Consider the following 15,479-nt stretch of genomic DNA (forward strand, 5'->3'; position numbering starts at 1 on the left):
GTGCTTTTCTAGGTATGCGGAGATACAAGAATTTGGCTCATAAAATCTTTTCCTGAAAACACCTAACTATCTAAAGGCCAGTCTTCTCAGAGCACAGAGCGCTGTGTTCCCGATCTCTGCCCTGAGCTTTCAGGCTGCGCGGAAGGTCAGCAACTTGACTTAGCCTGCCCAGAGGCAGAGGGAACGTGCCCTCGTGGTCGTAAATCCAGCCACGGCTTGGGAGGCATTTCGTGAGCATTTCGTCCCACAGCGCTAGGAGTGCCCATTCCTAGGTCAGGTGAGGATTTCATTGACAGGCCACTCAATGGGCTGTGAGTGGACTAGGCCTTGTGAACAGTAGCAAAAAGCCTCTGGACCACCTGTTTGACTAGTCTGTTATGGTCCAGGAAAATACCCGTCTTGTTGCTTCTTCCCAGATCTAGAGTAATGCCATTATAATCTCCTCTAGAACTATATATCTGGTTACTTTTGAAGACAATTCATATTTACGGCCAGGATTGGCGCAGGTAAGAATCAGCCAGGTGAGGGATCCCACTGAGTAATTCTAGGGGCCTGTACAAAAGTACAATCTCTTTGCTTGAGAATAAATTTCCTAAGGGCCTACCAGTTGGATCCTTCGAGTGGAGAAATCCTCCAAGGGAACCCAGAAGTACTGGGCCTACATAGCTGACCATAAACCTAACAATTGGATTAACTTAACTCTGTCTAAGATCATGAAGTACATTCAGATTACTGAGCTTTAGAAACAAACCTAGAGTGTTTTTGTAGTAATTCAATTAAACTTCGTAATAATCCCCAAAGGCAGGACAGCTTGAGGGCCGAGCCTTGCTCTTGCTCAAAATTTGCATTTTAAAAAGATGGCGAGAGAAGGGTTCCTGAGAAGACCAGGTAGAATATTTGCATCTCAAAGGTGAGCTCTTCCCAGAATGACTTTGTTCCCTTGAAGGCCAGAGAAATATTTTTAAGACACTGACACGCCTCCAGATTAGTAGGGGAGGCTCTGGGGGTGGTGAAAGGACTGGCGGGCTCTGGAGTATTTCTGGGCTGCACCTCTGGTCCCGGCCCTGAATGAGCAGAGGCGGCGGCGACACATCTGGCTTCCTTTTGTCTCTTTCCTTACCTCTTCTCTCCTAGGAAGTTTTCTCTTAGCGTCAGGATTTTGCAAAGGTCTCCATCTAGTTTTTCTCTAACTGCATATACAAAAAGAATCAGTTTCGGGATTTTCAGAGTCTTCCCTAACCCTATTTTCCCTGGGGTCTAGAGAATATTGTCATAATACTGTCTGTTTCTTAGTCATAGGCTAGTAATTAAAAGCTTTCCAGTCAGACAGAATTTGCCCAACAGGGCTCTGTAGTGGAACAGAACCAGAATCTCCCATTTCACAAGACAGAACACAAGGTACAAAACACATTCATGCATGGCCATCACACACTGACCAGCACAAGTTCTCATCAGACAGTCCCTTCTAGAACCAGATCTGAGTTTCGAGAGACAGCCATAAAGGCTTGACATATGAGACCTTGGACCATTTTCCCAATTTGCAAAAGAAAGAATCAAGCTGGAAGATTGTCTTATGGTTCAGAGTCCCATGAAGGGGCCAAGTCTCCTGATCTGGAAGTTGGTATTGGGGCCAGGCAACATTACAGGAAAAGATAAGCTGCTTTTCTTTAATGTCTGGGGATCAAACTTATCCCAGTGTTTTAAAATGTAACCTAAAGGTGAGTCCCAGGGAACAGAAGAAGTAAAGAGAAGGAAACCAGCACAGACTCTGTTCTGGGGCGTGCCCCCAGAAAGAGAGAGGCTGAATTTCCAGTGTAGAGAGGAGCTGACCAGTGCAAGGGCCAGAACCAGCACAAGGGCTAAAAAGCCCGCACAAGGGGCCGAAAAGCAAAGAAAAAGTGGGGGGGCTCACCCTCTGGTGACTTCTACCTGGCATGGTGATTGGAGGCAGGAGGCATGGCCAGTCTGGAGGCATGATTTGCAAAATCAGAGAAGGTGCAAGGGGGAACCACGCGGTTGGGCCCCAGAGCCAAGGAGTCAATCTCGAGGGCCACAGTCAGAGGAAGGGAGAGAGCAAGGAGTGGGGAGAGAAGAGTTTCTAGAAAAGAAAAGATGTCTTTCCCACGTGCATTCACCACTGCAGGCCAGGGTCATTCCCATCTGTCAGACCAAGGTTCAGAGGTGGCTGAGAGTAGCCCAGCCAGGGTTCCTCAGTCCTGTGAAGGACTTCAGGGAATTTCCGAACACTAGGGAGCAGCAGGAAGGTATGAGACAGGAAAGGAAGGCAGAAGAGGGAAGCCTGCCTTGGCGATCTGGCTCCAGAACAGTGTCCCACCAAGCCAGGGGGAGACCCCTGTAGGGAGGTCGAGAAAGACAGAGAAGCCCAAACGGCTCCCCCAGAGTCCTAGCCACGTATGGGCCACCAAATGTGTGCACAGCGGGGCAGCCTGTACGGGGACATGGGGCCATGGGTTCAGTAAAAGAATCTACCAGAGTTTAAGTATAAGAATAGAAAGTTTATCAGGGTACACTGCCATAGACAACAGCGGCCACACAGGTGAGGGGTGCCTGCGTGAGCCCCGAGGGCTGGTTATTGGGGTATTTTATAAGGTCAGGTCACAAGGTGCCCGATCAGCTTGTGACAAGTCTCTGGTTGTAGGTGAGGTAAGAGGTTTAGGGTCCCTGAAGGGTGGTGGGGGTCTGTGCCTCTGATAAGGTAGGCATTACCTGGGGCTACCAGTTTGTTAGGGGAAACACGCCTAGTAAAGAATGTATTTTGTCTGCTGAGAGATCACAGATAAAGTTACACATATATATTCCTTTTCATTACAGGCCTTTCCAAAGTATTGAATATAGTTGCCTGCACAACTGTTTCTTGACTGTTGCTCCTTGCTTTCCGCGCTCCCTCCCTTCCCTGATTAGCAACTGCTTGAATCTGCCCTTTGGAACTCACGGAAGGTCAAGCCGGCTGAATGAAGACTATTTTCTACAAACAACAAATGGAGAACATGGAAAGATTTATACCTGGGGTGGCCTCACAGGGTTCTCCGTTTCACCTGGAAAATGTTAGACCACACTCCAGCAAAGTGACAGGTGAGGAAACCGACGCAGGAAACCGACAGGGGAGGACCCCGAGGGCTCGCTGCTGGGCCTATTCCGCCAAGCAGGCTCCGAAGGCTGAGCGAGGAGGGGGCCTCACGGGGCGAGGACCCAGTGGGGCCGCCTTCAGCGCCCAGGCGGCTACAAGCTGCTCGGGCCACCATGCACGTCCGCTCGCGGTCCGCGTGGCCCCGCCCCCGGCCTGCTCAGGTCCCGCCCCGGCCCCGCCCACCGCCCACTCGCGTCCCGCCCCCGCCCGCCCCTGCCCAGAAGGCCCTGCAGGGACAAGGCCCTACGCGTCCAGAGTTTGTGGGGCGCGCCGTCCAGCCAGCACGATGAGCGCCCCCGTCGCGACCCCCATCTTCGCGCCCGGCGAGAACTGCAGCCCCGCGTGGCGCGCCGCGCCCGCGGCCTACGACGCGTCGGACACGCACCTGCAGATCCTGGGCAAGCCGGTGATGGAGCGTTGGGAGACCCCCTACATGCACGCGCTGGCGGCCGCCGCCTCCTCCAAAGGTAGCCCCTGCCGGGCGCGCGGGGGCCAACCCAGGCCGGGGCCGCTCGGACCCAGGGCCAGCCTGCTCTCCGGCGGCGCGCATCGGAGCCTCTCCGCCTCTTTTCTCGCCGGGGAACTGGGGCTGCTAACAGGGGCAACGGGGGAGTCCTGGGGCGCCGCAGGCGCCCTGAGTATCGGGATCTTCCTCTCCGGGGGTAGTGAGGCTCCGACGCCGGGATGAGGACGGGCTGGGTCTGGGGAATGGACGCTCAGACGCAGAACTCAGCCTGGGGTCGGGGTGAGCGGCGTGGCGGCGACCTGGCGAGGTGCTGCCCAGGAGCCCTCGCCCAGGAGTTGCGCGAGGCCCGCCCCAGCTAAGAATAGCTCGGGGAAAGCTGAGGCTGGGAGACAGCTGTTAGGGGTGACCCTCGTCACCGGGCGTCAGAGCCCACGGGGTGCCGAGGACTCCCCCCGGTCCGCCAGAGGTCAGGCGTGCCACCTCTGGGCCTCTGTGTTCCCACCTGGCAAATGGGCACATCCAGTGTCCCTGCATGGTAAGGGCGTTTCTCTCCTCCTCCCTCTTTGATCCAATGGGGTCCAATCCCTGCCCCGCGCTGTCCCAGCCTTGAATCCTGGTGCTCCCTTGTCCTTACTTTGCTCATTGTTGGGGGGCAGGGGGAGTATCCAAATCAAGAGATAAGCGCCGCCAGTGCAAACAGCCTGGGCCAGGGCTCAAAGTCCAGGCTCTGACCTTCCCCCGGACTGGCCTATAAGCCGCTGTCCATGGCTTCTCTGGCAGGCCACCCTCTCTGGCTGCTGGCCAGGGCCCACACTGTTCCCTCTCAGGGCTGCTGTGTTCTGTCTTACCTCCCCCCTCCACCACCTCTGCTCTGCTGTGCCGTCCAGTTCTTGTGGCAAATGTTCCTCTGTGCTGAGGCCCTGCCCCTGCGCCCCCTCCTCCAGGCAGCCTCCCCAGCCCCACCCAGTGAATGAGGCCTGGACTCTCTGTCTGCCCAGGGGGCCGGGTCCTGGAGGTGGGCTTCGGCATGGCCATCGCAGCCACCAAGGTGCAGGAGGCCTCCATCGATGAGCACTGGATCATTGAGTGCAATGACGGCGTCTTCCACCGGCTCCAGGATTGGGCCCAGCAGCAGCCCCACAAGGTGCCCAGCTCTGCCCGCAACCCCTCAGCCCTGCCCCCACAGGCGGTTGGGGACTGGGGTAGTAGCAGACGTGGAGGAAGGTGGTCTCCCTTGGGAGTGCCTCTGCCCCCCCCCCCCCCCCCCCCCGCGAAACAGGTGGAGAAATCCTGGGTCCTCCCGGATCCTCAGCCTCCTCTTTTCCGCCCCTGCCCCAAGGTGGTTCCCTTGAAAGGCCTGTGGGAGGAGGTGGCACCGACCCTGCCAGACAGTCACTTTGATGGTGAGAGGGCTCTGGGAGCTGGGAAAGGGGAGGGCCTCTGCCTGGATTTCCTTTGCTTGTGGAGGGACCTCTAAAGAACACGTCACTGGGGTGGCAGAGCCTGGGGGGCAGGGACAGACACACACAAGGGCCTGGTACTCAGGTGCCTGGACACCTCAAGGAGGGACCAAATGGGACACAATTCATAGAGCAGCCCAAGCACAGTGAACTCTGGGGCTCCTGGCCGTGTTCAAGTCCCACTTGCGATCACAGCCACCATCCCGGTGCTGCCGCCACCTGGCCCTGACCACGTGGCTTCCATCCTCCCGAGCAGGGATCCTGTATGACACGTACCCGCTGTCTGAGGAGACCTGGCACACACACCAGTTCAACTTCATTAGGGTAGGATCACTGGTGGTGGGGTGGGGTCTGCCGGCCACAGGGTGGGGGATCAGCCTGGGGGGGCATCTGTCATCCACACAGAGGGCCCCTCTCCTTCTGCTGTTCCCCTGACCTGCCAGGACCCAGCAGGTCCACTGGGGATGCCTCTGCCCACACCCAGACCTCCCTCTTGACCACTATCCCCCCTCCCAGGACCATGCCTTCCGCCTACTGAAGCCAGGGGGTGTCCTCACCTACTGCAACCTCACCTCCTGGGGGGAGCTGATGAAATCTAAGTACTCAGACATCACCATCATGTTCGAGGTACCACAGTCTACTGCTCCCTGGCCTGCCCCACCCCCACCGCAGGGAGCTTTGGGTGGGGAGGCAGCTGGAGTCATCTGTGACAGGGAGGGTCCCTCGGCTCCCCTGAGAAACCAAGCAAGGTCCCTCCCTGGCTCAAGGACCTTCAGTGGTTCCCCAGTACCCTTGGGATTAGGGAGTCAGCCCAGGCTCCGCACCCCAGCTGGAAGGCCCACCGGCATCCCAGAGCATCTCATTAATGCAGCCACCTTTGTCCACTCAATTCCCTCTGCCTGGATGTGCAGGTGGGCAGTCTGGTGATGCCCGGTGATGGATAAAGGCCTGATAAGAGGATGCCCCCTAGGAAGGGTGGGTCACAGGGTATCTCATGAGGCCCAGGGCCCTGGAGGTGACTTGGCCCCTCCCTCTGGCCAGGAGACCCAGGTGCCTGCCCTGCTGGAGGCAGGCTTCAGGCAGGAGAACATCCGCACGCAGGTCATGGAGCTGGTCCCGCCGCCTGACTGCCGCTACTACGCCTTCCCGCAGATGATCACGCCCCTCGTCACCAAGCACTGAGCCCATAGGCCACCGGCTCACGGAGCCCCAACCCCCAAGCCCCTACTCAGTGCCTTTGTTGGCTGGGGGTGCGGGCTCTGGCCTCTCACCGCCCTGGTCGACTCACGTCAGCAGGCTCCCCTAACCTCTGCCACGGGACTACCTTCCCCTCAGGGTCTTGGGGGTGAAATAAATACTAACAGTGGGCTGGGCCAGTCGGCAGCGTGACCAGGAAGTGTGCTCTCACTTACTCTCCCTGTCCCTCCAAAAAGTAAGAAGTGGGCCTTCAGCGAGATGGTGGTTGCCCCGCTCCGAAGACTGAACCTGCCTGTGATCCCACCCGGTGCCCGTGGCGGTCACTGCCCATCACCCCCCGATGCCACCCGCCCCCTGCAGCAGGGACGAGTGCACTGGAGTGGACAGACACTCTCATCCTTCCCTCCTTCTCCCCCTGGTGGGCACTGGGGTGCTGAGAGGAGGTGGAACTAGGTCAGGACTGCACAGAGGGTGGCAGCCCCAACGTCCAGACACTCGGGCCACTCAGGAGGGAGGGCCTCTGATCCCACCCAGTCAGGCTGAACCACAGAATTAAGCAGAGCCTTTCAACCTGGCACCCCTCCCAGCAGCATCCTCTGCCCACCCCTGGGCGTGCAGTGTCCCTCGCCCGGCACAGCGATGCCGCTGTACGGCGCTCGCTTCCTCAGACTCCACGCCCCTCCGGCCCCAGTGCAGGGACACCCTGCGGCCCAGCTGGTCGCCCCAGTGCTGTCCGCTTCCCCCCGACCAGCTCTGGGACCCATCCACTCCCTGTGTTTATGGCAGGGCCAGGGGCCAGGCCGAGTGCAGGTCCAAGGAGGGGCCAGTGTGGGCCCCCAGCTGAGCCCAACCATCCACCTGGGGCCTCCGTGTCTCCACACACAGGAGAGAGTGAGGCTAACAGGGCCCGGGCAGTCCCCCGCCAGCTCCCAGCCCACACAGCACGTGGCGCAGGCTGCTGGCTGGAGTGGGTCTGTCTGGTTTATTGGCCACCTTCCCAGAAGATGTGCAGGTGGGGAGTGGCGGCGGCGGCGGCGGAGGAGAGGGGCGCAGGCGGGGAGCGGTGGCGCTACCTGCGGTACCAGATCCGCAGCCTCTTCTCCCGCTTGATCTTCCTCTGCAACTGCAGGATGCCGTAAAGCAGGGCCTCGGCCGTGGGCGGGCAGCCTGTGGGCGGGGGCAGCGTGGGTCTGCAGCCGGCCGGGCCGGACCACCTCCCAGGGCAGGGAGGGCCAAGGTGGGGCCCCACCCGGCACCCCCTTAGATCTGCACCCAGAGGGCCAGGGGGCTGGGCCCATCACAGGGAAGGAGCCAGCAAGGTGAGTGGCGGGGGCCAGCTGAGGCCAGTGCCCAAGCTCCTGACACTGGCAGCCGGGGACCCCGGGACTGACCTCCCGGCTGAGATGTGGGTGGCGGGGGGGCCCTGGCTGCCCTGTCCACAGCCATCCCTCCATGTGACTTAGCTTGGGACTGAGGACATGTGCAGGCGGCCTGCTGACCCCAGGCCGTGATGGCCCCTGGTGAGGACCCTTGGGAAGGTCTGGGGACAGATGAGAGGGAAAAGAGTGGCCAGGTCAGACTGGGAGGCCCACACGGTCCACAGACTGAGGAAGGACGCCCCCACGGACAGGCTCCCCACAGTCCTGCCCCCAGTACCCCAGCCAGGAGGAGCAGGAACCACCCGAGACATGACAGGCCTAGAAGGGCCAAGGAAACAGCTGTCATCCATAGTCATTTACTTAGAGCTGACCCTGCCCCATCCGCCCTGGCCTGGGGCTCAGTCCTAGCAGGACTACCCTAACAGACCACTGCGGATGCAGAAACTGAGGCTCTGAGAGGAGACGTGCCTGAAGTCAGGTGTCAAACAAGCAGCAAAGACCAGGGATCTGGCTCCTGGTCAAGGTTAACAAGCCCACAGAGTGGACTCCTATGCACCCCTCAACGCCCAATAGTCTGCATCAGGCTCTGTCCCCCACAGCCTGAGGGCTCCCCCAGAGCCTGGCCCAGTGCTGCCCCAAACAGGTCTGGGGCCTGGAAAAGCACTCAGATATCTGCAAAATGCCCCACAGATCAACGCCATTTCCCAATTCACTCTAACCTGGGGTCAAAACCTGTTTTTCTGCCTTCTGAGACAGACATGCCAGAACATAACTTAAACTTCTGGACGACCAGGAATCATGACATGGAATGTACTCTCCTCTCCAGAAACTCGGGGTTGAGCTTTCTGTGCCTGCACTGAGAGTGAGGTACAAAATGGCCAAGAACAAGGAGTCTCTGTCCCCTGTCCCCAGGGAAAGTGACCCCTGACCACGGTCGGGGCCTACGCCCTGGCTGTCACCCCAGCCAGCATGGGAGTCTCACAGGGTGGCCGGACAAAGGAAAGAACACCCAGTGAAACGTGAACTTCAGGCAGATTCAGGTCCTTTCTGTAGTGTAAGTATATCCCAAATATTGCATGGAATGTACTTATACTAAGAAAAAACAATAGTTCTTGTTTTCCTGACATTCAAGTTAACTGGGCACCCTGCAATTTCACTGGCTAAATCTGGCGACTCTGGCAATCCAGGGTGCCAGGGGTCTCAACACCCTGCACCCGCATGAAAACCGGTAGGCATGGTTCTTGGGTTCCAGGGAACTTGTTTCTATTAGGTGGAACCACACGGAACCATCACAGCCCTCGTCTGCCGTCTGGATAATGTTAAAGATGCTACAGCCGTGGAGACTGTCAGGGGACCCAAGGGAGAGGCGGGCTGCCACTCTTCTTCTTGGGCCCAAAGCTGCTCCTCCTGGAAATGGTGGGAGCCCATCATCTCAGCAGGGGCTTCCAGGAACCGGGTGGGTGGCTTACCTGGGACATAGATGTCCACGGGCACGATGCGGTCACAGCCCCTCACCACGGAGTACGAGTAGTGGTAGTAACCGCCTCCGTTGGCGCAGCTGTGGGGGGAGCGCCGGCCCTGAGCGCCGCTCGGGCCACCCCGGCCTCTCCTCCTCCACGCCTGCCCCCCACCCGCACCTGCCTCCAGCCACAGCCGGTGCTAGGCGGTCAGAAAGGGGCAAGACCAGGACAGAAGCCACAGCAAAGACAGACCCTTGGGAGCAGAAGCAGACGGGCCCGCAACACACGAGCTCAGGGAGGGAAGCAGACACAGGAGGACACACAGCATGCGACTCCATGGGTGTGAGGCGTCCAGAACAGGCCAGTCCCCAGACACGGGGAAGGGCTCCTGGCTGCCAGGGGCTGGGGGGGGTGGGGGTGACTGCTAATGGGGACGGGGCTTCCTCTTGGGGTGATGGAATGTTCTGGAACTAGACAGAGCTGACCGTTGCACAGGATGAATGCACTAAAACCCACGGAATTGTGCACTTTGAAAGGGTGAATTTTATAGTATGTGGATTCTACCACGACAAAAAAAAGTTAAGTGACCAAACAGCTTTTACTGACAGGGAGAAGTGGCTATGTGGTAAGGAGGCCGGCGTCCCCGGGTCATGGGGCAAAGGACCAGGACGGGCGGTGGGGACAGGGGAGCGCCTCAGACAGCACAGGAGGGTGCACGCTGGACTGCCCTAGATCCAACAGCAGCACAGGAAAAGGCGGCAGAGGCGCTGGCTGGGCTCTCACCCCGCCCGCCCCACTCACCTCCCCATGGACACAACGTAGCGGGGCTCGGGCATCTGGTCGTAGACCTGGAAGAGACAGAGGGTCTGCCCGTGGCTCCAGCCAGGGTGGCGGGAGGAGGCGGGCAGGCAGGGGGCTGGGCCCACCTTGCGGAGCGCCGGGGCCATCTTGTTGGTGAGCGTCCCGGCCACAATCATCACGTCCGACTGGCGCGGGCTGGCGCGGAAGACCACGCCGAAGCGGTCCATGTCATAGCGCGGAGCCGCCATGTGCATCATCTCCACAGCGCAGCAGGCCAGGCCAAAGGTCATGGGCCACAGGGAGCTCTGCGGGGCAGGGCGGGGCGCCCGTGAGTGACGCCTAGCCCACCGTGTTTAAGGAAAGTGGGCGACGTCACAGCACAATCTCGATTCCTCGTCTTCTGGGAGAACACCACATTAGCCATCCCCCCCCACAGTGGCCCTTTGACGTCCAGACTTCCAAGGCCCCTAGGACCCTGGTCCCCAGCCCAGGAGCACCCAACCAGAGAGTAAAGTGAGTTACGCCTAAGGGTCAACACTTCCCAGCAGCCACATTACCAAAAAAGGGAAACAAACAGAAAAACCCAAAGCCGAGTGAAATCCATTTGAATAATACAGCTCACATACCCTAAGCCCAGTGTACCCTAAACCCCATCTTCTCGACGAGGCACGGGCTACTCCAAGTGTCCAGCGGCGTAGATCCAGACCCGGAGCTCAGCCCCTTTGAGCACCCTGTTCCCAACACCTCCTGGACTCAAAGTGCCAGTGCTTCCAGGAAGTCCTCCTGGATGCCCTCGGCTGCCCTCATGACTGTTCCCAAAATCCTTTGGTGCCCGACATCCCCTGAAGCTGTGCCCTCCACTCGTCCGTGTCTAGTCTGGGATCCGGACGAGGCCCGTTACCCTGTGCAGGTGACAGAGCTGGGGCCGCACGGCGGGCAAGGGCTGCTCAACACAGCACGGCCACCTGGATGTAGCCTGAGCGGCCCAACCCTGAGAACACATGGCCACAGTGGACATTGGCACCCTGGTGCCGTGGGCCTGGAGGGCCGGACACACAGACAGCAACCGCCGTCGAGAGGGGACTGTTACCAGCCTGTCCTGGCCAGACACTCCAAAGACACTGAAAGGAGCTACTGTCCCGGAACACAGGACACATGTCCCACGGGAGACACGGACAAGTACACAAGCGCACAGACTGTCCCCCAGCTAACACCGGGGGTGTGGCAGGGTGGGGTGGGGTGGGGCTTAGTGTGTTTGCTGGGAAGGAGTTACTGTTCTCATTGGAGATTACTTTTCAGCTAAAAAAATTAGTTTTACGTTAGAAGAGACAAGAGAAGGGTGAACAGAAGGCAGAGGGAGGAGAGAAGGGGGTGGGTTGTCATGGGGGCTGAGGGACAGATGGGGGCAGGACCTAGGGTAGGGGGTCCTGGGGCAGAATCAAAGACACAGGGGTCTCCATACGAGGTGGCCCCGCGTGAGTGTGGGTGAGCACGTGGCAGGGAACGAAGGACACAGACAGGGTGGGGGCTCACCCGGCGGGCCCAGTTGATGAGGTCATCCAGCTTGGCCACCACATACTCGCCTCGGCTGCTGGGAAGTGCGGCAGGTTTGGGGACCACAGCTCCGGCCTGGGACACAGCAGGCTGAGTGCTGGGCATGGGACACAGCACGGGAAGTGTCAGCAAGGCAGCCACCCCCAGGGACCCCACCCTGGGGCCCAGCACAGAACAGCCTCTCAGAGGGCAAGACCAGCCAGGGTCACGAGGTCACGGCAGGTCCCAGGAGCAGCACAGGGAGGGGCTGTGGAGCCGGGGTCTGCAGTGTCCCCACACCCAGGCCCAGGTCAGGACCCAGGAACGAAGGACCCAGTGCACATGCCTTGGCCACCTCGCTGCAGCCCCTGTAGGACCCTGTCCCCTCAGAGACTTGGCTTCTCCATCTGGAAAACACCAGGTCTGACACCCTCTCTAGTGAGGGTCCTCTGGTTTGGAGACATGCAGGAATCAGCCTGGACACGCAGGAGGGAGCTGGTCAGGACTCCGAGGGAAGGGACCCTGTCACGTGGTAGGAGGACCCCAGAGTCGCCCTGGGCCGCGGCTGTGCTGGGGTGGGGTGGGGAGGGTTTTCAGGGTGCCTGGGCTCCTGGGAAGGCCGGCCTCACCTGCTCAGGCTGTCTGTGGCCACACTCGAATGGACACTGCACACCTGTGCAGCTGCACTCACATGGGAGCTGCAGGGAGATGGGCCACGCGTGAGAAGAGCCAGGGTTGCCCTGACATGCTGTGACAGGGGCCACCCTGGGGCAAAGATGGGGAAACTGACCAGGGGCCAAGTCTGGGCCTCCATGTGTTTTTACAAATAAAGCTTTATTGACACACAGCCACACCCATTCCTTTCCTTGATTTCTGTGGCTGTTTGTTCAGAGGCAAGGCCAAATACAATTACCATCTGGCCCGTTAACAGAAAAAGTCCCCCAATCCTTGGTCCAGAGGATGTCTCATTTTCATTTTATACTTCCCTCGTTTTTCCCATTTCCCTTTGCTTTACAGTGAATACGTATTTTATTCCTGGGAAAAGGGCCTTATCAAAACAAAGTCAGCCCCAGTCCATGCCCTCCTGGAAGCCCCAACTCCCCTTCATCAGGAAGACCTTCCCCTTAGAGCTGCCACGTCCCTGATCCCACGGCACGGGGGTTCGAGATCGGGGCTCCGTCTACACAGAGGGCCTGGCAGCCGCCTGCCTCCCCATCCCAAGGACGCCTGCATGGGGCTGCCACCTGAGCACACGTGCCACATGCCTCCCTGCGACAGGTATCAACTGAGTTCTGACGGCACCAGGGCAGGCAGACATGGGTCTGAATCCACCATAGGGAACCGTTCCCAAGAGGGGCCTGCACGTCTCCTGCTAAAGTGTAGACTGCAAGCCCCCATGGCCTTCAGCAGCGGCTGAGGGTCCCTCCCGCATCTGAGGCACTGATATCCTCCTCTGAGCCTGCCTTGCCAGGGCCTCACTGCAGGTGGGCAGGATCAGAGGTGCAGGCACTCACCGCAGAGCGAGGACTGGGCGGAGCAGCCTGGGAGCTGCGGAGAGAACCACAATGGGGGGTCAGCGAGCTGCGGGCAGCACCAGAAACCACCGGCCTGCAGAGTCCAGCCTCCAGTGTTTGCATAGCAGACACCACCCCACCCCGCCATATGCCCTCCCTTTCACCACTGTCTGTTTAAATTCCATTTAAGAAACTGGTAAAAAGTGATCGTTCAAAATATCAACCAGATAGTGTCATTCTCCTGCTTAAAACCCTACAACCTATGGAAGAAAACCCACACTCCACACCAGGGCCCTCTTCCCTCCTCAAACAGGTCAGTGTCGTTCCTGCCTCAGGGCCTTTGCACTTGCTGTCCCTGCTGCCTGGAGGGTCCTGCCCACACATGCCGTGCTGGCCCTTCTCACAAGGCAGGCTTCGGCTCAGACAGCTGGATCTACACTGGCTCCCCAGGCCCTCTGGATCCTATCACTCTGTTCTATCTCCATTAGCAAGGCTCCAGGCCCTGGGCTGGGAGGTCTAGGGTTTCAGATTCTGGGCACCGAAGACAGGCTAACTGCCCAGGCCTGGACTCTTGTGTGAGCTGCCATTCCCTGAACCTCAGCTTCCCCACCTGAAAATTCAGGGCTTTGGATGAGCTCACAGCACAGTAAAATGCCCTTCACCTCTGAAGGGATTCCAGCCTCTGGACCAGGCACTTTAGCAAGAGGCCACTGGTGAGGATTCAGTAGACTGGTGAACTTGCGTGGCAAAGGAAAATACCCGCCTTTTGTCACCAATGTCTTACTGAAAATTGGCCTTTCCTTAAATTCTGACGACAGCCAGCTAACCACAGCAGTCTTGGAAGGACCAGCAATCACAGTGGTTTCCTAACCGCGACATAGAGGCTGCAGCCAACTCCGGGTCAAGGAACGTGTTCACTCCTCACCCCCAGTTTGGAGACAGTATCTTCACAACTGTCTCTCAGTAGAACCGCCCTCCTTCGCGACCCTATGGATTTCATCCCACGCGTTTAACCGCTAATCTGAGGAGGAAAAGTCGCAGGAGCAGCCCGGTTTAGGACGCCTGCTCTGCGGGCAACCGTCACGTTCCCGGGGGTTGCAAGGCGCCTTGGGGTCGCGTCTCTGCCCGGCCAGGCCGCGTGACCTCCATTGGTCCCGGCCCCTCCCTGGGTCTCAGTTTCCTCGCCTATCCAGGCGCAACCGCGCGCCACCTCCTCCCGGGAGCTTCAAGGGCAGCATCCGCGGGCGAGCCTGGGCCCCTTCAGCCCCCACCCCGGCTCCCCGCCGAGGCTGGGAGGCTGAGCCGCCCCCCGCCTCCACCTCCACCTCCACCTCCTCGAGCAGCCGCACGGGAAAGCGCCCGGAGCGAGCCGCGGCCCCGACCCCAGCGCCCTGACCCGCTCACCCGCCAGCGCCGCCATCTTGGCCTCGGCCTTCAGACAACCTCTACAGTCCGTCCGCTATAGCGCTCCGGGTCCCCGGGGCCGTCGCCCAAAGCGGCTCGGCTGGTGTGCGGAAACCGGAACCCGGGCGGGGACGTTCCGCCTCCGCGCTCGCCCCTCGCCGCACGTCCCTGGATGCCCCGGAGGGATAAAAGGACTTATGGGTGGGGGTGAGCATTCCAGCCAAAGCAGGGGAGCCGCCCACTACTTTCTTGTTCGAAACAAAACTACAGGCCCGTCCCTGGGTGGGCTCGAACCACCAACCTTTCGGTTAACAGCCGAACGCGCTAACCGATTGCGCCACAGAGACAGTGCTACAACCCCACTGCCTGCGTGAGCCTACAAGGCATGCGCGGCCCGCGCGAGGGGCCCGAGCTACGTCTGAGCACGGGCTTCGCGGCGTGGGGCGGAGTCGGGGCGGGAACGGCCCCTGCCGCCCAGCCGAAATAGCTCAGTTGGGAGAGCGTTAGACTGAAGATCTAAAGGTCCCTGGTTCGATCCCGGGTTTCGGCAAACATTTTGGCGCCCCCAACGAACATCGTTCATTTGGACTCGGAACTGATCCAGCTGCTCCCAGCTTTCCCGTAGCCAGAACGTGGGGGTCTTTACCTCCCCAGAATATTCTCCATGCTGCAGATGAGGAGCTGGGCTGCTGGCTCCTACCAAGGCGAGAGGGTTTGGACAGAACAAGGCCTCAACCCAGGCCCCACCCCCAAAACTATGATTCCAGCCCCAATGCTCCCCCCAACCCCATCGCCTTTCCCTACCCTGATTTCCAATATTTTTTAAGTGGGAGAATTAGAACGAATGCTAATTGTAAAAACGGACACTACTCAACACTAACAGTGGCAAGACGGAGTTTGCAAAAGCACCTTCCGCTCAGATGGCGTTTGTGACCATCCTGCTGGGTGCCTGTATTCTGCCCATTTTACACATAGAGAAACTGAGGCTGGAAAGGGCGAATGCAGGTGAGCAGCAGGGCTGGGTCCTGACAAGGACCACCCCAGGTGTGTCCTGGATCCCAACTGCGTGAGGATGCTGAACAGAGCCGGGCCGGGTCGAGGCTCTCAGGCACTCGCG

At 59.3% G+C, this 15,479-nt stretch overlaps 2 protein-coding genes and 2 non-coding genes across 8 annotated transcripts; 2 read left to right on the forward strand and 2 right to left on the reverse strand.

The window, feature by feature from the left end:
- The first annotated feature begins 3,359 nt into the window (after positions 1-3,359).
- On the forward strand, positions 3,360-6,463 carry GAMT (guanidinoacetate N-methyltransferase). Its single transcript, XM_032466117.1, has 6 exons — positions 3,360-3,615; positions 4,613-4,758; positions 4,954-5,017; positions 5,331-5,398; positions 5,591-5,701; positions 6,116-6,463. The coding sequence occupies exons 1-6, from the start codon at positions 3,435-3,437 to the stop codon at positions 6,254-6,256; spliced, it is 711 nt and encodes a 236-aa protein (XP_032322008.1). The 5' UTR covers positions 3,360-3,434; the 3' UTR covers positions 6,257-6,463.
- A 690-nt stretch (positions 6,464-7,153) lies between these two features.
- Positions 7,154-14,545, reverse strand: NDUFS7 (NADH:ubiquinone oxidoreductase core subunit S7). 5 transcript variants are annotated; one of them, XM_032466120.1, is made up of 9 exons: positions 14,363-14,489; positions 12,959-12,992; positions 12,074-12,142; positions 11,445-11,562; positions 10,037-10,216; positions 9,912-9,958; positions 9,120-9,208; positions 7,663-7,811; positions 7,154-7,438 (listed from the first exon to the last, which is right to left on the reverse strand). In XM_032466120.1, the coding sequence occupies exons 1-9, from the start codon at positions 14,376-14,378 to the stop codon at positions 7,169-7,171; spliced, it is 972 nt and encodes a 323-aa protein (XP_032322011.1). In that variant the 5' UTR covers positions 14,379-14,489; the 3' UTR covers positions 7,154-7,168. The 5 variants fall into 5 exon arrangements, with proteins under 5 accessions (XP_032322011.1, XP_032322009.1, XP_032322010.1 ...); XM_032466118.1 differs by having other exon boundaries at positions 9,912-10,216; positions 14,363-14,525; XM_032466122.1 differs by lacking the exon at positions 7,663-7,811 and having other exon boundaries at positions 7,341-7,438; positions 14,363-14,398.
- A 90-nt stretch (positions 14,546-14,635) lies between these two features.
- On the reverse strand, positions 14,636-14,709 carry TRNAN-GUU. Its single transcript has one exon. It is a non-coding gene; the product is annotated as a tRNA-Asn (tRNA).
- Positions 14,710-14,839: 130 nt separating this feature from the next.
- On the forward strand, positions 14,840-14,912 carry TRNAF-GAA. Its single transcript has one exon. It is a non-coding gene; the product is annotated as a tRNA-Phe (tRNA).
- The last annotated feature ends 567 nt before the right edge of the window (positions 14,913-15,479 follow it).

This window comes from Camelus ferus, chromosome 22 (genome assembly GCF_009834535.1).
Source record: "Camelus ferus isolate YT-003-E chromosome 22, BCGSAC_Cfer_1.0, whole genome shotgun sequence".
Taxonomy (NCBI): Eukaryota; Metazoa; Chordata; class Mammalia; order Artiodactyla; family Camelidae; genus Camelus; species Camelus ferus.